At 52.0% G+C, this 22,845-nt stretch overlaps 8 protein-coding genes across 8 annotated transcripts; 5 read left to right on the top strand and 3 right to left on the bottom strand.

Moving 5' to 3' along the window:
- Positions 1 to 2,269: 2,269 nt before the first annotated feature.
- Positions 2,270 to 3,400, top strand: N7457_006096 (ESCO family N-acetyltransferase; the record flags this gene model as incomplete). Its single annotated transcript, XM_057177140.1, has 1 exon — positions 2,270 to 3,400. The coding sequence occupies one exon, from the start codon at positions 2,270 to 2,272 to the stop codon at positions 3,398 to 3,400; it is 1,131 nt and encodes a 376-aa protein (XP_057031442.1).
- Positions 3,401 to 3,779: 379 nt separating this feature from the next.
- Positions 3,780 to 5,139, top strand: N7457_006095 (uncharacterized protein; the record flags this gene model as incomplete). Its single annotated transcript, XM_057177139.1, has 2 exons — positions 3,780 to 3,816; positions 3,926 to 5,139. The coding sequence occupies 2 exons, from the start codon at positions 3,780 to 3,782 to the stop codon at positions 5,137 to 5,139; spliced, it is 1,251 nt and encodes a 416-aa protein (XP_057031441.1).
- Positions 5,140 to 5,666: 527 nt separating this feature from the next.
- N7457_006094 (uncharacterized protein) lies at positions 5,667 to 6,622 on the top strand (the record flags this gene model as incomplete). Its single annotated transcript, XM_057177138.1, has 2 exons — positions 5,667 to 5,737; positions 5,821 to 6,622. 2 exons carry the CDS (start codon positions 5,667 to 5,669, stop codon positions 6,620 to 6,622), a joined length of 873 nt encoding a protein of 290 aa, XP_057031440.1.
- Positions 6,623 to 7,396: 774 nt separating this feature from the next.
- Positions 7,397 to 9,624, top strand: N7457_006093 (translation initiation factor 2A; the record flags this gene model as incomplete). The annotated part of the gene is made up of 5 exons (XM_057177137.1): positions 7,397 to 7,421; positions 7,508 to 7,577; positions 7,636 to 7,707; positions 7,777 to 8,414; positions 8,471 to 9,624. The coding sequence occupies 5 exons, from the start codon at positions 7,397 to 7,399 to the stop codon at positions 9,622 to 9,624; spliced, it is 1,959 nt and encodes a 652-aa protein (XP_057031439.1).
- A 284-nt stretch (positions 9,625 to 9,908) lies between these two features.
- On the bottom strand, positions 9,909 to 10,887 carry N7457_006092 (Glycosyl transferase family 8; the record flags this gene model as incomplete). Its single annotated transcript, XM_057177136.1, has 2 exons — positions 9,909 to 10,392; positions 10,448 to 10,887. 2 exons carry the CDS (start codon positions 10,885 to 10,887, stop codon positions 9,909 to 9,911), a joined length of 924 nt encoding a protein of 307 aa, XP_057031438.1.
- A 412-nt stretch (positions 10,888 to 11,299) lies between these two features.
- Positions 11,300 to 17,470, bottom strand: N7457_006091 (anaphase promoting complex subunit 1; the record flags this gene model as incomplete). Its single annotated transcript, XM_057177135.1, has 1 exon — positions 11,300 to 17,470. The coding sequence occupies one exon, from the start codon at positions 17,468 to 17,470 to the stop codon at positions 11,300 to 11,302; it is 6,171 nt and encodes a 2,056-aa protein (XP_057031437.1).
- Positions 17,471 to 17,876: 406 nt separating this feature from the next.
- On the top strand, positions 17,877 to 19,877 carry N7457_006090 (uncharacterized protein; the record flags this gene model as incomplete). Its single annotated transcript, XM_057177134.1, has 2 exons — positions 17,877 to 17,935; positions 18,002 to 19,877. 2 exons carry the CDS (start codon positions 17,877 to 17,879, stop codon positions 19,875 to 19,877), a joined length of 1,935 nt encoding a protein of 644 aa, XP_057031436.1.
- Positions 19,878 to 20,405: 528 nt separating this feature from the next.
- N7457_006089 (RPAP1 family protein) lies at positions 20,406 to 21,776 on the bottom strand (the record flags this gene model as incomplete). Its single annotated transcript, XM_057177133.1, has 1 exon — positions 20,406 to 21,776. The coding sequence occupies one exon, from the start codon at positions 21,774 to 21,776 to the stop codon at positions 20,406 to 20,408; it is 1,371 nt and encodes a 456-aa protein (XP_057031435.1).
- Between the last annotated feature and the right edge of the window lie 1,069 nt (positions 21,777 to 22,845).

Genomic DNA, 22,845 nt, shown 5'->3' with positions numbered 1-22,845 from the left:
ACATAAAAGCGGAACGTCGGGGAACCTCGTATATGGCGTCCAGTGCAGAAACGGTGCATATTCTTCTCTCTGATACTCCGTACTCCGTCCTCCGTACTCCGTGTCTTGTACGGAGTAGCTACTGGATATTCTCACGCATTTGACTCCGGAGACTTTGCTCCATTCTATCAACGTCTATAGAGCAAAGCTGAGGTTGTTGTGGTCTAGCCTTCCATACTTCACGTACAACCCAACACGTTTGGTCATTTCTGATAAACTCGACAGGATTACTTGATGTACCAAGCTCCCCATTGGCATCTCTGTATTGAAGATCGGCATGACTCTCCGGCGGTGCCGATTGGTACACACGGAATACGGAGTCCGAAGCACGGAACCCGAAGCACGGAGCCCTGAAGATTCCAGGAGGTTCTTTGAAAACCAGCCACAGACCAAGGAATTAGCCACAAGCCTCCCGCTTGCAGACGGTTCCAATATCATATCTACAACATAGAGAGGTGTACGGAGCACTCCGTACCGAGTACCTAGCTTGTTTAGGAGACCGTCTTGTGCTAAACCACACCCGGCCAAACACTGTGAGTATTAGTACTTTTAGCATAGCGTTGTCCAGTCCAAATGGATACACAGAACTCCCTACCGCTGGACTTGGATTTGGTAAGACCAAATGATGAGGATGTGTAACATTCTCTGCATCAAGTTGCGTTGGTGACCCAGAACAACCGAATCTGACTGGTCCATGTCCAGCAATGCCTCTTCAGGGCTAGGATAGACCCGGAGGCTCCTGTCCAGTAGAAGAGAAGGGTCAGCATAGAAATAAAAGTCCTGAATGGTGCAGAGTAACTACGTCGTACAAGCTCTGTCATCAGGGCAGCAAATCAGCAAGCCAACAAATCTAAAGCTCCTGGACCAGGAGGACCTCCTTTGGGCCTGAGCTGATCTCTGAGACAAAACTTCAAAGTTGCAGCTTGCGACGCTTGTCACTGGGTCATGATTCTGGACGCTGTGGTCCGCAGAGCGACCGGGATGCATGTGTGTCATTGTACCATCGATGTAGGATCCAACACTATGTGCTCAGTTGTAATCATTGCAAGATGACAGGCCGAGAGCCAAGAATGCAGTCGCCACCGAGGCAGTACTGTGAACTCTATGTTGTATGCTGCATGTAAACCCATGCACAGTGAAATCCGGGGGGCAACTAGGCCTCCCATATTGAGTCAATGGGACCTCGTAATCTGGATAAAGACTGCAAGCCAATCACTGGACGATGTTTGTGATCTCTCTCGGGTCTTGACCCAATCAGCACGGCATAGTTCGTGTTGGCACCCAGCGCCCCGGTATATTCCCTGTGGGAATTAATGAAAATAGATCAAATGATGGTTGTGAGCTGCGACCTGTAACCTGTAACCCGTACTCCGTAGGCGCTGAGCATTAAGACGCATCAGAGCGGTCAATGAAGATCATCACAATCCCAACGTGCGTGTCCTTGTACAATGCAACCCGGAGAGGGCCTTACTGGTCATGGCCTCAAGCCTTGCTCGTCTTGGCAAAGCGAAGGCCAGGGGGCTCATCAGAGCGTCATCTTTAATCTCCCGACTTGGTTGACCTAGCCCATTGCAACTAGATAGTCCTATTGGTTGGAAATCGAGATTGGAGCCTGTCTTGCAAATTGGGTGTCTTTGGATTGTAAGAAAGGGGGGGCAAAAAAGAGGGTAGTGCCCGACGTTCAGCATACCAACCACAAGAATTTGACTGAAGGCTGGAGGGGTGATTTTGTAACTTCACATCTTCACACACATTGGACACTCATTTGTCCGATTCATTCTTCTTTGTGGCCCGGTACTAATCCCGGGAAGTGGCGAGAGTGTCTCCTTTTTTTATTAAACCCCCCTTCAGCTCTCCACCAGATATCAGACACCAGACTGTTGATCAATTCCAACTCCGATCATCTTCTCATACCTCCAACAGATTCCCAAACAAACCATCTAACCCGAAAAGAAAAAAAGAAAACATCCGAGCAAGGGATAAAGCTGGAGGTAAGCCAACGTTAGCCACCCAATCGAAACAATATGACCTAAAACAGACTAGCGTCCAGCGCGTGCCGTCACCAGCTCAAAGTGGACTTTCTCAACTTCTTCATCCCACCTTGAATGTCTTGAAATTTTTGGAGAAAAGTCAGGGTCATGCCGTGGACAGTTACCAATTCATTTAAGAGGTATGTGCTATTCAATGCAAGATGGGTGCTGTCTACTAACACCCCCACTTCAGAGGCCTTATGAAAACTTACGGAAGACCGACATGGCGCGTCTATGACGATGAGCGCGCTGCGAAGAAAAGACGCGTGGATGATTCCGACGAAGCGGAGGCCAACTTGCAATATGCCATCCGCGAGTCATCAGCCGCCGTGCTGTCGAGCCCGTCGCGTCGCAACTCTATCGTGTTGTCGGAAGGCACGCTTGACGATATCGACGATCTCACCACACCACCCTCATCGCCACCACCACATCTATCCCCACCGCCAGCAAACACCCGCAAGCCCACATTTGCATTTCTCAAGCGCAAGAAGGATGCGCCGGCTGGATCGCCCCTGACAGAAGTCAACTCGAATAGCGTGCGCTCATCCGTGGATCCGCCTAAGCCGAAGGGCCAGAAGCAACCGGTTATGCGTCAAATGCAGATTGATTTGGGAAATGACACGCGAAAAGCATGTGCCACCTGCGGCATGGAATATATCCCGTCAAATACGGAAGACGCGGCATTGCATAAGAAGTTTCACGAGATGAACGCGACTGGGATCGATTTGGGCAAGGCCTTTATGCGCGCGAACGCCTCGCGCTGGGTCTACGAAGCGACTCGGTTTGATGAGGGCTATGTGGTGATTGTCGATCGCAAGGCATCCCCCAGCGCGAAGAGCCAGGCGAAGAAGGTCCTCGAAGTCGTTAATAAGGAGCTCTCATCGCCAGAAATCGACGATGAAACCCTTTGGAGTCAAACGGAACCGCCCAAACATGTACAGGATGGCCCGACGGAGAAAGTAGATCGGTACCGGGTCTTTCTGCATATGAAGGACAGCCGCTGTGTCGGACTCTGTTTGACCGAACGCATCTGGGAATCGCGACCGGTACTGAAGGAACAGAGTGGCGATGCACTCAACGGTTCCTCTGTCTCCACGCGAGATGAAATCCGCCCGGCCATTGTCGGGGTCTCTCGCATCTGGACCTCCGGATCCTCACGGCGAAAGGGAATCGCTTTAGATCTCCTGGACTGCGTGGTCATCAATTTTATTTACGGCATGGAAATATCCAAAGCACAAATCGCATTTAGCCAGCCCACGGAGAGTGGCAAGCGTCTGGCACATAAGTTCTTCGAGGACGAGGAGACATGGCATGTCTATAATGAGCGGTGACAGACTTGAATATGGGAGGTTATTGTCTTTTTTTTCCCCTGTCAACAGCAATGGGTTCAGCATAATCGGGCTTTGATTGTACTTCACTGGAGAGCGCCTTTTATTTCTTTTATATGCTTTTGTACCATACCTGTACCCTTTCCCTCTGTATAATAGGGATTCGGGATGCCTTCGTTTCAATATTCCAATTTGACTGATCGATTTTAATCATTTATATCAAGATTACGGGTTCTATTCAGAATACAGCCTCTCGGGGCTGCCGGACGCTTCGATCGGAAAGCGGCGCCTAGGGAACCTCATGGATAAGGAACTCGGCGGGGGGGGACCCCTCAATCTTCTCTTTCCATCTCTCTCATGTCCTCACGTATCCAATCTCGCGATGTCCGGATCAAATCCTTTTCGCGTTAGAAATCTAGGTCGGTCGTCTTGCCCCTCTTCCTCTCATTGACTCTACCCGCCGCTTCCCATGACACATGAGCAACCCTTCCCATTTCCCAGCATAATGCTAATGAGTTGGTGGAGTAGGCAATCCCACAGATTCAACAGTATTGCCTAGCAAGAGCAGTATTGTTCCTGTCTTGCCCTCCCAGCCTCTATCCGCTCCACCCCTAACCCCGAGCGGCTACCCCGGGAAGTCCTCGATCTCCCTCGAACGCGCGCTGAATGACTCGAGCTCCTCGGACGAAGAGGCAAACCCCTTCAATCCAGACTTATCTGCAACCGACAGTGAGGACCAAATCACAAAGTCTGAGAGTTCGGCTTCTCGCGAGAATGATCGACCACGGCCATCTTTTGGGTCAGCTCCACATCGAGCTCCATCAACAGATGGATCCTCTATATCAACCGACCACAACTTGCGGTCCGCAACAGGAGGTTTAGAAAGCCCTGAGCACATAACACGCGCTACGTCACAGCCATCCTCAGAGTTTGACGTAACCATCTCTCTGGGCAGAGCAAAAGACAAGAAGCCGCCGCCTCCTCCCAAGAGCCATCACGGCCGAAGAATCGGCTCTACAGCTACCGCAGAACCCCCCCAGGCGGCCCGGTCCCGCTCTAATAATCGCCTGTCTATTCATAGCTCTCCTGGGAATGTGACGCCCGGCGCTTTGCATCCTAGCTCAGTGTCTCTGCCGGCAGCCGCGGACTACTTCTTGGCTCCAACAGAAGATCAGAGAGCGACGGGGTCAACAGACTCGCTTCAGCGCAGCCAGTCTCAGCATAAGCGACCTCCGACACCCCCTCTCAGTCGACGACACAGCCAGATGCGGCGATCTAAGTCTACTCAGTCCAAACCTAGCAGCCGATTGAGCATGTCGTATGATTCGGAGAGCAATGATAGCTCCCGACCTCCTAGTCCTGGTCCTTCCAGCCGAACCCTTGAAAGAAAGAGGATTAGCATGCCTCCGCCGGCATCGGGGGACTTCCATGGGATGTCACCATTGGGAGATGTTTCATTGAACCTGTCTCCCACAACTGACTCCAGACCATCATCACTGAAGGCTGGGCGACGTGTGTCGTCTTATGGGAGTGTACCTGCCAGCTCTGGACCGCCTCCACCGCCACCGCCTCGACGAACTCGAGACTCCATTGCACGCAGTAGTGATCTGATGGGCTCGAAAGAGAACCAGACACCATCCCCACAACCATCCAATGCCCTTGATATCCTAGCGGATCTCACGAGACTGCAGAAAGAGGTGGATGACCTTCGTGGACATTATGAGAATCGGAAAATTGGCTAGTGGTTAAGGAAACAGCAGGCTGTTTTCTTCTCAACGTTTTGGCATAGGCAATTGTATACATGAATGAATGAATGCATGAATTTGGCGTAGCGTTTGCCATGATCTGGTCTCATGGTCAATTTCTTTTTGTGTTTTCTTTTCTAATCATGACCATCAGAACGATCGGCCACTTACGTCGCCTCTGGCCTTGACAATGTTCACGGGTAGAACTTGACTCTGAACATCTAGTTGGTTTGAATAGAGAATACCTACCTAGATAATTGTGTGAGATATGTAGGAAAACTGTCTAGGCAATACTATAATATCTATTTTTTTGTCTCGTAACGGTGCACGCTGTAGCCCAAAGGGGGAAATAATTGGCGCATGCAACGTCCAATACTTTCTCTCGGAGCCATGACGTCGGGGCGAATTATCGTCTCTCCTTCTCTTTTCTTCTGTCTCTCATCTCTGCACAAATTCTTGACTACTTGATTCTCAGACTTATTGAGCTCAATCAATCCTCTTCATCTTCATACCTTCCCATCGCCATGACTACTCCCACTTTGATCAACTTGCCTCCTCCCCCATCGGACCCTGTCACTCCATCGGATATGGGACCGTAAGACCTTTCCATAACTCTGTCTTCCCTCGTGTAGATAGATTATATAGAACATGGTTGACTGACTTGGTTGGGGAAACCAGAGGCACTCCCAACTCCGGCACGACATCGCTATCCGCTCTGTCGACAACAGCTATCAAGGACGGCCACCAGGGTCAACCGTTTCCCCACAGCCGTCATGCCCACCAATCGTCCTCAGCTTCCACATCTTCTACCACAACCCTAGAGGCTGAACGTGCAGACCGCATTTCCCGGCTAGCGGGCCTTGAGCGTGTCGCCACAGCCCGCGCCGGTGGCCAAACGTCTTCCAGCCATGTGCCGCAACCGTATGCGCCAGGGTACTTTGAAAGCCAAATGCTGAAAGAACGCAGCACGGTCGGTAGTGCCAGCGCGACGGGCAGTGTCGCCGGACGTACGACCTGGGCAAGTGGCAGCGACGCATACGACGCTGATAAAATGAGCGAGGACCACGAGGATGACGGCACTTCCAGCATCGGCAACATCAGTGATGAGGGGAATGCCAGTTTAGTTGGATTTGGTGAAGGTGCCAATAGTACCATCAGTGGACCGACCTCTCGCCCGTCCGGATTAAACCGCATCTCTTCTGGAGGAGTTGGTGCCCGGCCTACTTCCCTGGGTTCAAATGCCAATCGCCCCAACCCTCTATCTTCCTATCTCCAGCAACAACAGTACCATGCCGGGGAAAATTCGATGATGTCACCTTCGCCGGCTGGGTCGATGACCCCCGAGCCTTTGAATGACGATGCTCGCATGCTCGATGGAATGACTTTCGACTCGGATGTCGTTGATACGACTGCCAGAACCCCACGGTTGGCCACCCCTGGTCACAATACCAATGGGTTTGGCTCGCCAGCCCGGGACTAAGAGGGTTACGGGGGTTACGGGTGGTAGATCAAGAGATTACGATGGCGTTTTTTTTCCCTTGAGTTACTCGATGTCTCAAAATGAGGGTTCCTTTTCTTTTTGGTCCATTTGAAGTATCAATAGCAATGCATGTATTTCTACGCAGGAACAAGAAAAACAAAAGGCCGTGTATACCGAGTTGAGTGTGTCTGGGTCTGGACTGTAGCGGACGTGATTGGGTCTTCCCCCTCCAAAGACCTTGCCCACGTTGCCACTATGTCGACGTTGTATATACGCAAACACCAAATAGATAGAGACTATCTCGGTAGATTAATACCTGTAAGCTGTAAACCCCATCCCTTAGAAACAAAAGCCGAAGTGGAAAAGAAGCGTGTATAGCAATCGCGTTATGACGCAGATATGCCGCCCTCAGCCACTTCAACTTGAATTTTCTTTCTTTCACCTCTTCAACCTCTCCAACTACCTTCTTCGCCCCGACCTCTTCTTGCTGGCATTGACTTGTCTAGCAGTCTTCTATTCCGTTCAATTGACTTTCTGTTTTCTGCCCAGAACCTCCCCAGAGAAATACGAAATACGAAATACCTTCACCTTTCGCCTTTGTTCGACTCCCGTTGTTTGTCGGTTGTCCACTGCGAGTTAGATATTTTTGGCTCTCAAGGTCGCTTTGTGAGACGTGTTTCTTCCTAGAAGAACTCATTCTATCTTTTCTGTTGGAAAAGCATTTGGTTTCTCTTCTTTTGGTGGATTCTTCTAGACCTGCGACTCGAAATCAAGATGGCAGCTCCTACGCAACTTGCTTGTATGTTTCTTCTTATTTCTAATGTTTGCCACTCGAGGTCACATTCGTCCTTGCGAGGGGATGAATGGTTGCTAATTGTCGCACAGTCCGCACGCTCAAGGGCATCGGCCTTATGGATGCCGCCCCCGTCTATGCGCCCCTCTCTGGGTTTGTGAAGTGAGTATCGGGCAGGAGAATCCAGAGAAAAATTTTGCTAACTCGATTTTCTAACTAGACCAGAGGGCAACCTCCGCTGTAGCGCCTACTCGCCGTGTGGCCGGTACTACGCATGGGCATCTCCCGAGAAGTAAGGCAATTTTCCTCGATTTCCCGTTCACAACCAGATGCTAATTATTTTTTCTTTCTCTTACAACAGGGTCACCATTATCGATCCTTCCGTTGGGCTTATCGTTAGCACCATCCCCGCCGAAAATGTGTTCGAGCTGGGCTTTTCGCCACTCGGCACCTACGTGATTACCTGGCAACGCACGTCTAAGGACGAGAACGGAGACGCCGTCAAGAACTTGAAGGTCTGGCGTGCCATTGAGGCCGGAGACGAGCACTCGGTCGTGGGTAGTTTCGTTCAGAAGTCGCAGACCGGTTGGAACTTGCAGTACACCGCGGACGAGCGGCTGTGCGCCCGCACTGTGACCAACGAGGTCCAGTTCTACCAGAGCGATAACCTGTCTACCGTCTGGAATAAGTTGCGCGTGGAGGGTGTTTCGGACTTTGCGCTTTCGCCTGGTCAGACCCAGTCCATTGCTGTGTTCATTCCCGAGCGCAAGGGCCAGCCTGCGCAGGTTAAGGTATTCATTGTGCCGCAGTTCTCTGCGCCTGTGTCCCAGAAGAGCTTCTTCAAGGGCGACAAGGTCCAGCTGAAGTGGAATGCTTCGGGTACTACCTTGATTGTGCTTGCGCAGACTGAAGTGGACCGCACTGGCAAGAGTTATTACGGCGAGACGACCCTGTACTTGCTTAGCGCCAGCGGTGCATTCGATTCGCGCATTGATCTCGGTATGATTTTTTTTTTTTCGCTACTCTGCTTGTTGAATCCAACTAACAATCAACAGATAAGGAAGGTCCTATTCACGATGTTAGCTGGAACCCCAACTCGAAGGAGTTCGGTGTTGTGTACGGTTACATGCCCGCCAAAACGACCATCTTCAACTTCCGTGGTGTGCCCAAGCACACCTTCCCTCTCGCCCCTCGCAACACCATTCAGTTCTCGCCCCACGGCCGCTTTGTGCTGGTTGCCGGTTTCGGAAACCTGGCAGGACAAATGGACCTCTACGATATGGACAAGAACTACCACAAGATTACTACTGTTGAGGCCTCCAACGCCAGTGTGTGCGCCTGGTCGCCCGATGGACAGTACATTTTGACTGCGACGACCAGCCCCCGCCTGCGTGTTGATAACGGTGTGCGCATCTGGCACGTCAGTGGTGGTCTCATGTACAATGAGGAGATGACCGAGCTATATGATGTTACCTGGCGCCCCCAGAGCATCGACCAGCACCCGCTGGGCGAGCCGCTCACCAAGTTGCCTGTGCCCCACCCCTCCGCCACTGCCTACATGGGTACGCGCAAGGCTCCTGTCAAGCCCGCAGGTGCTTACCGTCCCCCTGGTGCCCGTGGCCAGCTGACTCCCCTCGCATTCAAGCGTGAAGATGAAGGCGGTGCCGCCTTCGTCCGCGATGGTGTTCCTGGTGCCAGCATGAATGGCTTCGGCAAGCCGCGCCGCCGTGAGATTCCCGGCGCCGAGACCGTGGAGGAGTACCTGCCCCCTGGAGCCGCTCCCGGTGGCGGCGTTGCCCTGCCTTCCGAGAACCTGTCCAAGTCCGCCGCGAAGAACAAGAAGAAGCGCGAGGCTGCTAAGAAGGCCAAGGAAGAAGGAACCGATACTGCTCCTCCCGCTAACGCCCCGACTGGTCCCAGCTCTGACCGTAACCGCAACCGCGGCAAGAACGCCGGTGCCGTGAATGGAAACGGTGCCGCCAAGTCTGCCCCAGCCTCGGCCCCTGCCCCCGCCCCTGCCCCTGTTCCCGTTGAGGATCCTTCTGCCCAAGATAAGAAGATCCGCGGCCTGTTGAAGAAGATTCGCGCTATCGACGAGCTCAAGATGCGTCTTGCTGGTGGCGAGAAGCTCGAGGATACCCAGATGAAGAAGATCCAGACCGAGGATGCTGTGCGGAAGGAGCTCCAGGCTGTTGGGTATGACGGTTGATAGCAATTGAACAGATGAGGATGTGTGATGCTTGATGACGTTGATGCAAATTGCACCTGCATGAATATACTTAGATCGACCTGCATGTATGCATCTGGTATAGGAGCCGTTCAGTTGACATCGATATCATTATCAATATCAATACCACTCACTATCAATATGGACATCACTGGCATCTGAATCGTATTCATAAAACATCCAAAGTAGCTATATACAAAATCCATTTAAAACACTAAAAATCTACAGTCCTAACAAGAAATCCCAAGTAACCCTATCTCCCAACCTCATTTAGACCGAGAAAACTCATCTTCCACACCAGCCAACCGTTCAATCCCCATCCTCTCCCAATTAGCCCTCCACCACCAAACCAACGTCTCATCCAAGCCCGACAAATCCCCCTCCTTGACTTCCTCATGCCAAGGCTTCGTAGCAAAGATATAATGCACAGCACGAGCCTCAGCATCCTCCCAAATGGGATCATGCACGCCCTCTATCCGCAGCGTCTTCAGCGCATTATACACATACGGCAGCGCCACCCACCGGCCCTCAAATACATCCGACAACAGCTCCTGATCCGGGAAGATATACCGCTCGATCCGCTCCGTCTCCTGCAGCGCCGAAGTAATCTCTTCATACACGCGCGCAGATGGCCGCACAACCAACACGCCGCTATTCAGCATCCCAACACCGGATTCCGGCAGCGGTGCCGTGCGTTGCGCTTCAGCGGGCATATCATGCTGCGTTGTGTAAGCGCAGTTTGAGGGAACCCTGGTATAGATATTAACATTTGTATTCGGGGTCTCGTGTCTGTGGAGAAACATACCAATCGGCAGGATAATGCGCCTTCTTCATGGGGTTACAGGCGCATGCATGCGCCGCCGCGAATACCCTGTTCCCCTCGGCGTCGCTGTCGAGCGGCAATTCCATCAGCTCGTCCATGTTGCGGCGGACGAGGATGTCGCCGTCCAGGAGGACGACGCGCTCATACTGCTCCAGTGAGAAGGCAATGAGTTTGTTCCATGTTTCGGCGAACCGCGGATCTTGCGTGTAGGTGCGCGTGCTGGCGGGTGTGACGTTGGGGACCCATTGGGCTTGGATGCCGCGGCTTTCGAGGGCTTTGAGGCCTTCTGGGGGGAAGGTTGAGGTGTATAAGGCTACGAAGGGGTATTTCGTGCCTTCATTTGCTGGGGATGTAGTGCTCGGGTCTGGGGATGGGTGGTTGAGGGAGTGGTGGAGGGTGAGCAGGCCTGGGAGGTAGGACATATTTGTGATAAGGGAAGCCCATACTGATTCGAGGGCGATTGTTAGTTCTGAGCTCTGTGTTTTTTTGGGAGGGTTGGGGGGTTTGGCTGAAGAACTCACTCCGCTTGGGCGGGGAATTTTTTAGGTGTTGTTGCGTCATAGTTGATATTGTCCCGGTTGCGATGGGAATTGCGACTGGGACTGCAATTGAGGTTAGGGATTGAAGAGTTCTAAGAGTTGAAGGGTTGCAAAGATATAGGGAAGTAAAAAAAAGAGAGAGAGAAGCACGATGGCGGGATGAAGGCTGTAGATTGTGTTATCGCCCCTCCGATGCGCGGGGCTCGGATTTATAAGGGAAGGCGGTGCGAAAGAGATATGGAATAGCATGTGGGAATAGCTTCATCTGTCTATCCTAATTCGAATACAAATATGGTTAGGTCTTTCCTTCAAGGTCTCCAACCTGCACACCCCAAACCTGCCACTTAGCATCATCAACGAAGTCCCTCCGTAACCACAGCCCGGACGGCTGGACTTGCGCCGAAGACATCATCTGTCTAGCCAAGAGATAGTCACGTTCATCACCGGGCTGAGTACGATCCAACCAATCAAATAGCAGTCGAAGTTGCCAGATCCGATCGCGAACTTGATCCGGGTCGGCGCCACGGCCGCGCGCAGATTGCACGATGTTGCGCACGGTATGGGATAGAGAAAGTCTCGCGTCCACAGCCGAGGTACGCAGCCAAGGTGGCACAGAGACAAGATCGGTGGTGATGCGCGTAGAGCGCATCGGGAAGGAAGACGGGAGGACGAGGGAGCGCTCGCGGATGTCGAGGCCTTGTAGTGAAGGGAGGTGGAAAACCCAGTCCCAAGGGTTTTGGGAGGGATTTGTAGCTGCAGATGGCTTGCCGGTGAGTATAGCGGCACGGGCTGGCCATGCCGAGGGTGGGAGGCCCTTGCTTGGGTTTAAGAGAGGACCGGCGATTGCGGGAAGTATGTCTTGGGCTTCGCTGAGACCGGTCAAGGTGGAAGCGAAGACGGAGGTCGAGGAACCCGTTGGAGCGTAGGTCGCTTTGCGGCGCAGGTAGACGGATGGGTCGCCGCGTTGGAATTTCTCGCGCAAGGCATCATTTTGGCTAAAGTCTAGAACGAGTGGCCAGTGGTCTGGCCCGCGGATCTCGACCCGAGCGATGTTGTTAAGATCTGGGAGTATACAGGGGGCGCCGATAGTGCGAGTGGATTCGTCATGGGATATTATGGTAATAGGGATGGATATTGGGCGACGAGTATCAAGATCACGAGGTATGAGACATCGTGGTTCGGCGGCAAGAACCCAAAGATGGCGGAAGGCTTGGAGATGGCACTTATTGTCCAGGACAGTCGTTGGGAATATTGGGTAAAATGCGCAGATGAGCGAGGCCACAGCGCGATTGGATGTGCCAAGTGTATAGCTACCTCCTCCAAGGAAAAGTACTCCGATAGCCATGTGTGCCGCCATGTGACTGCCATATGGCGTGTCAGCGTCGATTCGGCCATGAAGGGAGCGCAACCGCCGGAACAGAGCTAGATCACCCGTGCCAGCCATGACTGCCGCAGCTGATAGGGCTACTACATCTTGACAGTTCCGAACCGAGTTGCGCGCGAGTCTTGAGTCGTAGCTCCGCACAGGCAACCGCGATATGCGAATTAGCTGGTCTAGATAGAACAACAAAAGATCTCGTGCTTGTGTGTGCCCCGATCCAGCATGGCGGAGTCCGAGGGCGAAGCAAAGACCTGCAATAATGTTGAAGAGGGGCATATCTTCGCTGCGCAACCGGCGTACATCTGTGAGCCGTGATCGTCCTTGGTAAACCTCGGGCAAACTCTGGCTGATCCACTCGGCAGTAGGCTTGATACTGTCCCACATGATGAGGTGTCGTGCCAGTGTTCGTAACAAGAACAGATCTGGCCGAACGTAATCAAAGCGAACGGTGGTATCAGGGATATCAATCTTCTTGGCTAGCACCGAGTCGTTCGTTTTCATGAAAATGATCATTAGCGCAATGGTTGCGCCAGCCGTGGCACGGTCAAGAACATGAGCAATTTCAACGTTCTTGGTCCCAACGGCGATTGATAACAACCGTTCAACGATGTGCATGTCGCGCATGCCCCGCAAGTCATCGCCTTTCCCAAGGTTAATAAAACCAAGAGCAAAGCCTGCAGCCAGTCGGTATCCTTCGTCCCGGAGTTCTTCCCCGCTAGCAGTGGCAGCTTGATCGTCCTGTTCACTGTTTTCAATCTCCGAGAGCATGACCTCGCTCATACGACGATGCTGGGAGCCACAGTAAAGTAAGCCAATGCCCATGATTCCAGCAGTTTGCGTCAATGGCGACAAGTTCAGCTCAGCTGCTCCAAGTGGGAGCATTCTTGTAACATGTACTGAGAGCAAACGTGTGATAAGGGTATCCATCGTTCCCAAGTACGATGCAGAGAGACCGAGCAAGAGACCAATAGATGTCATGGTATGCTTGGGAGTGAGATACTTGAAAGCAACCCACTTGGCCAACGATTTAAGGTGTCCATTCAAACCTAGAGCCAGCAAGAATCCGGCATGTCGATTGGTAAGATCCTGTGGTTTGTTAAACAAGATCCATGAGGTATCAATGCCCTTGGAAGCCTTGGAGATTGCTAGACCGGTGGATACTCCGTTGTGGAAGAAAGCCCAGCAAACCTTCTCCTCCGAGAATGCAGATCTGTCCGCGCTGACTGTCACATTGTCCGGCTTCATAACACACTGCAGGGAAAAGGACGGGATGGGTAGTTTCTCGGTCAGCAGAGGCAATCGACCACTGAAAGCGAGCATTGCACGGCCCGCAGGAGTAGACAAAGTTCGAACTGTCACAAGTTGCACAATCTCTTTCTGTGCCTCTAGCAAGTCAGAGTCACTCCAGCCAGGCTCGGCAATGCACTCTGCCACAGGTGCTTTGGACTGGTTGAGTAGTTTGAATGCTTCATGGAATCTCTTGTCCTCTCGGAAGATCAGCCTGGTGACCGAGTATCGGTCCGCCTCTGCAGAGGCTTCGAAAGCGTTGATGGCATCGATGTCCAATGCCGAGCTGCTGATTAGATGGAAATCACGGATGGCGTTATGGTTGAGCTGCTGTGGTACTGCCAATGTATTGGTCTGGGCAGGATTCATCGACATGTAGAGATCCTCTCTGTCTATCAGCTCTAGGAGCGTCGCATTCCAGGACGTGCATGCTTCAATCTGGCATTGCATCACTGCTTCATAGAGCGGTGCACTGACACCTTCTGGGAAGCTATCAATTATACTTTTGGTGAACCCCCAGCGCTGCAAAAGCTTGATCTTTTCCAGAGGCGTTGATACACTGTGAACCTCGGCGAAGAATCCGTTCAATGCACAAGTCCTTGGTGTGATACCGAAACACTCGCGCCACATTCGCCCTTTCCTGGGAGTTCGCTCGGATGCATTCACGATATCGAGGAGAGAGACAAATGGTGTGGGGCTTCGGTAAGCAGCAGCACTCATGAGAAATTCGAAGATTGATGGAGGCGGGAAAGGTTCATCAGGGACCTTGAGCCCGGAGATATGGGTGTTATCCTCGAACTGCCAGCGCTCCATACTGGCCATTTCGGTGCCATAGTAAGCATCTTCGGTCCATTTCCAGGACTCCCACCCTAGCCAACTGCCTAGTTGTGCGAGAATAGGAGCAAGCAAGCCCAAGGCTTTTTGAGAATCCTCCGAGTCGCAGATCGAGAGTTTCTGTTCTTCACGCAATAGATGCAATGCCACGAGGACACTACACAATGTGGTACACCTTGTGTTCTCGGAGAATGCTTCAGAGATGGGAAGGTAGCCGTCACTGCCGGCAGCCCTAAGGCCTTGAGGGCTTTGGAGGAATTCGCGGCTGAGGGCGATGCATCGGACCAAGTACGAATTCTGACGGCACGTGGACCGGCTTGTGTTGCCTCCTTTAGGTGCATTCCCTGCCGTGCGACTCTCGATTGCATCTTGTTCAACGATCCATCCCCAGGAGCTGTCCATCATCCACGGAGCTACGACACCGGATGAGCCAGATTCCAGGTCCAGCATGGACTCCCAGCTTTCTAGGTCCACATGTCCTCCACTACTGGATCTAAGTAGACCCTTCCTGCGACGGGCTCGTTTAGGGGCTTGAGTTTGCGGAGGGGTGACGAATGGGACTGCCAGACTCAAAAGCACGATAACCATGGCGGTCCACTCGACATTTTTTTCCTCCTTGGCCTGAAGCCATTTAATGACTTCCCACCACGCGACCATAATGCCATCGCCGGCTTTTTCAGAGTCACGCAAGGCAAACTTGCAGATCTTGAGTATCTTTTTCACGAGCTCGTTACGAGGCTCCATTCGGATTTGAAGCCTATGGCGTTTGTTATCGGCATCGACCAGATCAATCTTGCCGCGAGAGCAAGCATGATCAAGTTTGTTGAAGACGAGGTCGGGATCTGCCATGACCCGATGGACACCACTTTCCCTCGGGCGGCTCTCGAGTTTATTGGCAGAGATGCCATCCGGCTCATAAAGCTGTAGCGGCACAGGAACCTCAATATTGACTGGGCTTCCCCATAAGGTCTGTAACGATAGCTCGCGGTGTCCCTTTTCCGGTTCACTAAGCGACAATATTCGTGATATCTCCCCATCAGAGATCTTGCAAGCATCCAAGATATTTGACATTGTTTGAATCCTCACTGCACGAACGAGTAGCGAGCGCTGCTCAGTCGTCTTGGACTTCTTCTTCCGGCCTTTATGGTGTGGTTCTCGGTCAGCTCTTAAATTCACAATAGTTAGTTTCTGCGATTCTTGATCCACTAAGTATACAGCCAAGGAAGCTGTATTACTCTTTTGTGCGCTTCCAAAGTCGGTAGACGCTAAAGTAGAGACCTTTAGTCGGCGGGACGGTAGTTCTTTTTGGAAAGTGCCCGAGAATTGGGACGAGAAACTTTCAACCTTGCTCAACAGAAGTTCTTCTGGGAGTCCAGACGCCGATTCGCGTAGGGCAATATTCTCGAACCCGGAAGATAGACTGTCACTGTTGAGCTCTTCCAGTAGCTTGTCCACCGGAGTATCCAGAAAGCTACCTGCATTGCTGTAAACAGAGCCTGTGCCCGGAGGCAGGGAGCCTCGAGGGTTGAAGCCAAAGCTTCCACGTGCGCTGGCTGCCCCTATAGACTGCCTAAATCCGGCACCGTGAGGCAGTGTGTTAGACTGGCTGCCAGTGGCTAGATCCGAAAATGTGATGCGGTCCTGGCTAATTGCAAGGTCTGTTCGGGCGAGCAATGAGCTGACTCGTCTTGAGGCTTTGAGAGGAACACCAACGTCTCCGAAGTCCTGGGCTACTCTTGAAGCTAAATCATCCTCAAGATCTGTCTTTCCCTCAGATTGCTGGGTAGAGGGCCAGTTGTCGGTCCAAGGTCCAAAGCTCTCTCTGGCTCCAGAGCGACCTGCCGGTGTCGTTGCACCAGTTGCCATACCGAAATGTGAGCTTCGCCTGACTGATCGAGCACCTCCTGTTTCTCGTCTGGTTTTATCTTTCATTGAGCCACCTGATTCATCATCTTTGTAGCGCGCGGTCCAAATTGTATAAATCCCCGTGGTTGTGTTGACAGTGACCACTAGAATCAAAGGGGCACTGGTTGGTCGGCTAATTCCTAGAAGTTCGTCCTTTGGGGAGATATACACAATTTCATCCACAGGATCCAACACTTCTAGTCCAGATGGTCTTCTTCTGGTGCTATTGACGCCGCCCTGGAGCCACCGGGAAGTTTGCGATGTCACAACCAGACCCATCTCTGAATGAGGGTTGATGAGGGAGAAGATTCGGGGTAACTCGGTGGTTGAACTAGTATTTGGTACCCAGGAAGGACCTGAGGTAGCTGACGCTTTCGTCGATGGACGCTTATTTCTGCTGAGAGAAAAGGACTGGGAGGCTCCGGGGTCGAATAGCGAAGCAGACATGAAGGAGTTTGGTGGCACAGTTGGTTGTTGACGTCTCCCATCATTGTCCTGGACCTTTCTTTGGAAAATGAGACCTCGAGGCGTGGCAAAAACAGATTCAACTTCAAATGGAAGAGGGATTGTATGGCTATTGCCCGCAACGAAGAAGATATGAGCTTGCGATTTGAGTACAACAACCAAAGCTCTTGAGAGACTCTCGGTGGATTGCTGCGGAGCTATAACCGACACTCGTGCATCTCCATGCAGATCCAATGTTGAAAGAGTCTCAGTCCGTTTTGGCTTTTGTGTACCAGTGGTTGTTTCTGACCGACCTGGTCCTATATCCTTGTGTTTGATGTCTCCAGCTGCAAATCGAGTGAAGAGAGCATGTCGAATCTCTTCTTTCTCGGGGTCCATTCGAAATACTCGCTTCACCATCCCTGCGCGGGACCATACAACACAGTGCTTCGTCCATACCAACTCATCGTCCACGGGCCCAGTCAATCCACTTTCGTCGACGCATATCGTCCATTTGTAATGATTTTCCGAGGGCTCGGCTGGAATGATTCCCTCTGCGACTAAAAAGGTGACGGCCGAGGGTTCGTGGACGCCCAGAGAGCGAACTGACGCCATTGTGGGTTGATTAAAAGCCGGGATAGCGACCAGGGTGCGCCGTCAAAAACAAATTTGCGGTCGAAACTGTTAAAATCATTTCCATCATTCATGTAACCTCAAGTAACGTTGCGCCCAGAAGGCATGCGGAGCGGTTGAATGTCGAAGTTGGAGGACGCGCGCTGGAACGCGGACTGGATCGACTTGTCTTTGCTCCCGACACAACAACTTCCTTTCTGCATCTACGCAACCACCAACCCTTTTCACCCTTAACATCGATTTATTTGCTTGCTTTCGTTCGAACACAGGCATCCAGCTTTCAACTCCTACCTTTACTAGAGGTTTTTGACCGTCTATTATCCCTGGGGTGCCCTCTGGCGCCTGTGCTCGAAGCTACCAATAGCTCGACAGCATCGCAACCGGCACAATGCCCTCATTCCCGACTACTCCCTTGGTCCGGCCAAGGGAAGATGGCTTGCAAATTAGGTACGTGCAATGCGCTTCAGTGATGACAGTTGAATTGAGACTAATCTCGGCTTGCAAATTCTTTAGCTATCCGCTTCCCCATCGCATCCACACAGCCAAAGGCTATCCACTACGAGCTCCAAATGGCTCCTCGGTAATTATCTACGGCTATGATACCGGTTTAAAGGTAGTATGGAGAGGAGGAAGGCGATTCGCAGAATTAAAGTCGAATGGGCCTCAGGCAAAGCCGAAGCCTGCAGCAAACAATGCGGATCCTGATTCAGTCATGATCATTGACTCTGATGAGGAGGATGAACCCGAACCAACACAAGAGGAACCGATTGTTGAATTCAGTCTGGAGGAGAGCGAAGTCGATCCTGCTTCTCCGTACGAGGAGATTCTGCGTCAGATTGATATTCCCCTTGGAAGCCGAGTGCTGGATGTAGCGGTGCCTCGTGTTCTCCCCGAAGAAGCTCGCTCGCCTCTGGACCCCTTCCCGCCTATTTTGAAAAACAACATTGTTGTGTCAGTAATTTGTTCCGATTTGTCCACAAAGATTGTGACTCTGCCACTTGTTCCTCCTCATCCTACACAGACAGACTTCAAAAGCTGGCACATCCAAACCCTCACAATCAATGGGGCGACCACCCATCAAGATATTCCACGCGGTATATCCATGACATTTACCTGTCAGGAATTTGAGGACGAGCAAGACCAACGAAAATCGCGGGGCCGTTTTGGAAATTTTGGTAAATGGGATCTGCTCGTGGCCACGCATTCTGCAGAGGGATCTGGCGTGCTTTTGCTGCACCGAATTCCAATTCGCGAAGAGTCTTCTTCCTGTCTTGTAGAAGAAGATATCGTTTCTCAACGACGGCTCTTGCCAGCACCCGCACAGACAATTGCATTCAATCCATCAGCGTGGCCATCTGTTCGCCACGCCAGCCTGCTTGTCGCATTCCACCGTGGATGTGTGAAGATTTATTCCTGCTTTTCTGTGAAGAAGTCTGCGAAGTCTGCGCGACGAGCTTCGATGCCGCACGAGGACTACGAAACTATTGACACGGAAGGTCGCTGGCTGATCAGTCTATACCCTGGCTTTGAGCAAGGACCCAACGGACTACCTCGACGGAAGACAATCATCGACGCCGACTGGGTACTAGGTGGCCGAGCAGTTATGGTGCTACTTGAAGACGGCGAGTGGGGCGTCTGGGATATCGAAGGCGCTGGTCCTGGTGCTGCCAAGGGCCCGTTGCACCGTCAAACGAGCGTTCAAGGTGTCACCGGTGGTTCATTAACCACATACGCAGTCTGCGGCCGTATTATGACACCGCCTTCCAGTAACAACTCCGAAACAGAGCAGCGATCCCGATTTGCGCCCATGACACCATCCACAAGACGCGTGCGCGAAGATGGGTTGCTAAAGGGATCGATGGGCACAGCTAGTTCCCACCGCGGGCAAATCTCTGTCTTGCAGACAAACTCCTCGTCAGACGTATTACCCGACGAGTCAATTTTGCTCCGTCACGGTCGCCAGAGCGCGATTATCACAAGCTTACTGTCACTGTGGCGCAACGCTACCAAAGCCACAGGCACATTTGATTCCTCAAACCGCTGCCGGGTTTCTCCTTTCCAGGACGTGAACTTGATGGGCCAGAACTTCCAGGCGATTGGACACCTACCGGCACCTGCACGCCGTTCCCGACAGGCAGAGCGACAAACCTTCGATGTATTAGTCGCAGCAGAGCACCAACTCATGATTCTCGCCCCAAAGCTGACCGAATCCGTCGAGGAGAGCCAGCCTGTAGTAAAACAGGAAGAATCATCGGAGACTGATCAGCTGATGCTTCGACGAGGTGAACTGGATGTGGAGGGAATGGGCCGTCTACTGAACGGCATGGCTAACGCAAACCCGCCTATGCGTATGGGCAGCCCCGTGAAGCGGACTCGTGTTTTCGCCTAGATTCAGTCATAGTCTACTAATACCCATACTCCAATGTTCTTGTTTCTCCTCTGCTCACGTTCTTTTACCTCTATAGGATACTCTTCGCGCTGTAAGGTGGAGCGCAAGGCGAGAACCATGCCTTGAAATTCCTCCCTCGGGGGTGAATAAGCTCTGTATCGGATGCGATATATCAATGACCATTACAAAATGTGCCATGCACGAGCCCCGAACTTGCAATTGAATGTTGTACTGCAACATTCCGTTGCAAAGCTCGCATTTGGCTTTGGGTTCCCATTCTTTTCTCTGATTTACTGCGGATGTCGGTCTGTCTCTTGACAAGTCTCACATCGACGGCCGCGGTGGGCAGAAGGAAGGATGGCCAGGGTTGGATGTGAGTGAATATGGGGCATGATGGGACATTTCAAATAGGAACTGTAGATCTGTCCGAAAATTGAATATTTACCAAATTCATGTCATTCGTACTGAATCTATAAGAATAATTCTGGTTGACTCTTAACCCAAGAATCAAATGCAGCGAAACACCAACTAAAGAGAGCGGTGTTGGTTTTCCTTCAACAACCCGCGATCACCACCACCACCCTTCTGCCACAGCCATATACCCTCAACCGCCCACGCAGCAGCACTAGCATGACGACCAACACCGGATGCAAGAGGCATGTCATTACCCTCAGCATTTTGCTGATCCTTGCCCTTGCTTCTACCTTGGGTCTGACCGGCAGCGCCATCGGCCTCAGCAAGCATACCAGCAACAACGCCTTCCTTTTCAATAACGAACCACAGTCCGTCGGACAACTGCCCACCCCGCTCGCCGAACTCTGCGCGGCCGAGACGGAACAGGATGCGACCAATGACTTGCCATGCAATGCACCGCTGAGCGGGGAAGGTAGAACGCGAGAGAATCGCTAACTCGGGGATCGTGTACCCCGCGGCATGCGGGTCCTCGCCATGGTGATGCAGGCCCATAGTTGTTGGGAGAGAGAGTGATGTTTCGGGGGCGAGAATGGTGCCTCTCAGTGAGAAACGGATTGCCGAGGGCGCCATTGAGATGGCGTTGCTGGCTGGGTGGTAGGCCGAGGTCGAGTCTGGGTCTTCCTCGTCGGCGGAGAGAGGTTGCAGCCAAGATAGCGTTGAAGGATCCTGGGCAATCTCGGGGAAGTAGTGCGACTGGAGGTCTGATAGGAACGATGGCGAGGATGGATCCAGAACTGGCATTGGGGTTTTCGGTTGAGGGAAGTGGAAGGTTTCGAGAGTAGCGGGGTCGAGAGAGGGCCGTTGAGAGGCTGGGTGGAGGTCCTGGGGAAGGGTGGTTGGAGGAAGGTCTTCATTACGGGAGAGAGGTTTGGGTGATGGTTTTGATATAGAATGAGACTGTGCAGTTGGTGCAGAAGCCGGCGCGGATGAAGCAGGGATATCGAACGAGACAGATTTTCTCGGCTTGGAGTTTTCGTCGGCGGCAGGTGGTGGTGGTTCGAGGTCAGTCTTTTGATCTTCTTCAATATTTGCTCTGCGGAGAAATCGTTGCAGTAGCCCCGGATCCATCTGTTCCATCAGCTCTTCTCGTTCCTGCTGGATCTGCACATCTGACATTGCTGCCAGCTGACGGCGGTTCTCCTCATCGATAGACTTTTTGTCATCCTGAAGGGTCGGTTTCGTAGAAGATGCCAGGGTATCAGGCGGGTTTGCTCGTCGCTGTTTGAAAGAAGACGGCTTCCGCTGGCGAGGTGCAGGGAACCCAGTTAAGGAGGCCGACAACGTTGGTGGTTTAGGCGCGGGGGGAGTGGCGGTGGATGGAGCCCGTTCTTGGATCTCACCGATGAGGGAGAACGGAGAGGGGATTTCTGGAGTACCAGAATCATCATCTAGATTGAGAACGAATCGTTCGCCGCGAAAAGCCATGATGCGTAAATAATGTGGCCAGGTGAAGAGGAGAAAAAAAGTTATGTCAGCGCGGGGAGATCCCAGAGATGCGGCTCCCAAAAGCTAAAATGGGGCTGCAGAACAGGCTAACCACATTGGGTTAGGGGGAGATGACGGGTGTACTAGTCCCAATTTGGTTCCTCACCTTGATCCGTGGCATCTATATTGTTGTGTCCCTGTACACAACTATGCCCCCCATCTTGCCATCGCAGCTATGAGGGGCTGTACACTTGTCAGCTTATTTATATCCATTGACATATCAAGTATGGTATCATCTTTTCTTCCTGGGGATCAATGACGCTCATGAATCCGACGATCCTGGTACTTGTCATGAGCTCCCACTCGGATCCTAAACAGGATAGATGTTACCTTGACTCCTATATCTGTGGAGGGAAGAGAGAGAGAGAGAGAAAAAAAGAGAAAGAGATATAGGGAAAGCCTTAGTCAGATTACCATTTCATAGTACGAGGGTCACTGATCCGAAGAACACCTCCCCTATAGTGTCGTCGAAGCACGAGGTACCCTGAGATGCAACTTACGGTTCTAGGCTCAACGATCCGCAGGAGTATGAATCTGATCTCCCAAATACTCAACCATGACCTCAAGAATACAACAAAGACTTTTTGTAGCTTCATTCATACCTTCTGAACTCATCTGGATAGCTTTGTTGGTCCCTTTCGAGGTCGGAATCTTGGCCTTTTCCCCCGTTCGGAGCTCGACATATCAAGTTGCAGTTGCAGTACTTTGCCATGTAATGGGCTCTAATTCAATCTGCTTGCTTTTCTCCCCTTTCTGCCCTTTTCCTTTTTTTTCCCTCTTTTTTCTCTTCCTTTTCTCCCTTTTCCTTCTGCCCTATTTTCCCTAGTCCCGTTTTCCCCTTCGCTCCATCCTTTCCCCTCTTGTCCGTGGTTTCTCGTTTTCAGTGTTCTCTCACTCTTTCTTCACCACCTTTCCTCTCTTATCTCGCGTGTTTCTCTTGTTTTCCCGCATCCTGACTCCGCGACCGCTTCAAGCTCACCACCTTGGGTCACATCCAGTTTGTCAATTT

This window comes from Penicillium paradoxum (assembly GCF_028828445.1).
Source record: "Penicillium paradoxum strain IBT 22861 chromosome Unknown utg000005l_segment0_segment0, whole genome shotgun sequence".
NCBI classification, from domain to species: domain Eukaryota; kingdom Fungi; phylum Ascomycota; class Eurotiomycetes; order Eurotiales; family Aspergillaceae; genus Penicillium; species Penicillium paradoxum.
The sequence above is the reverse complement of the archived record's forward strand: the minus strand, read 5'-3'. Positions and strand labels throughout refer to the sequence as shown.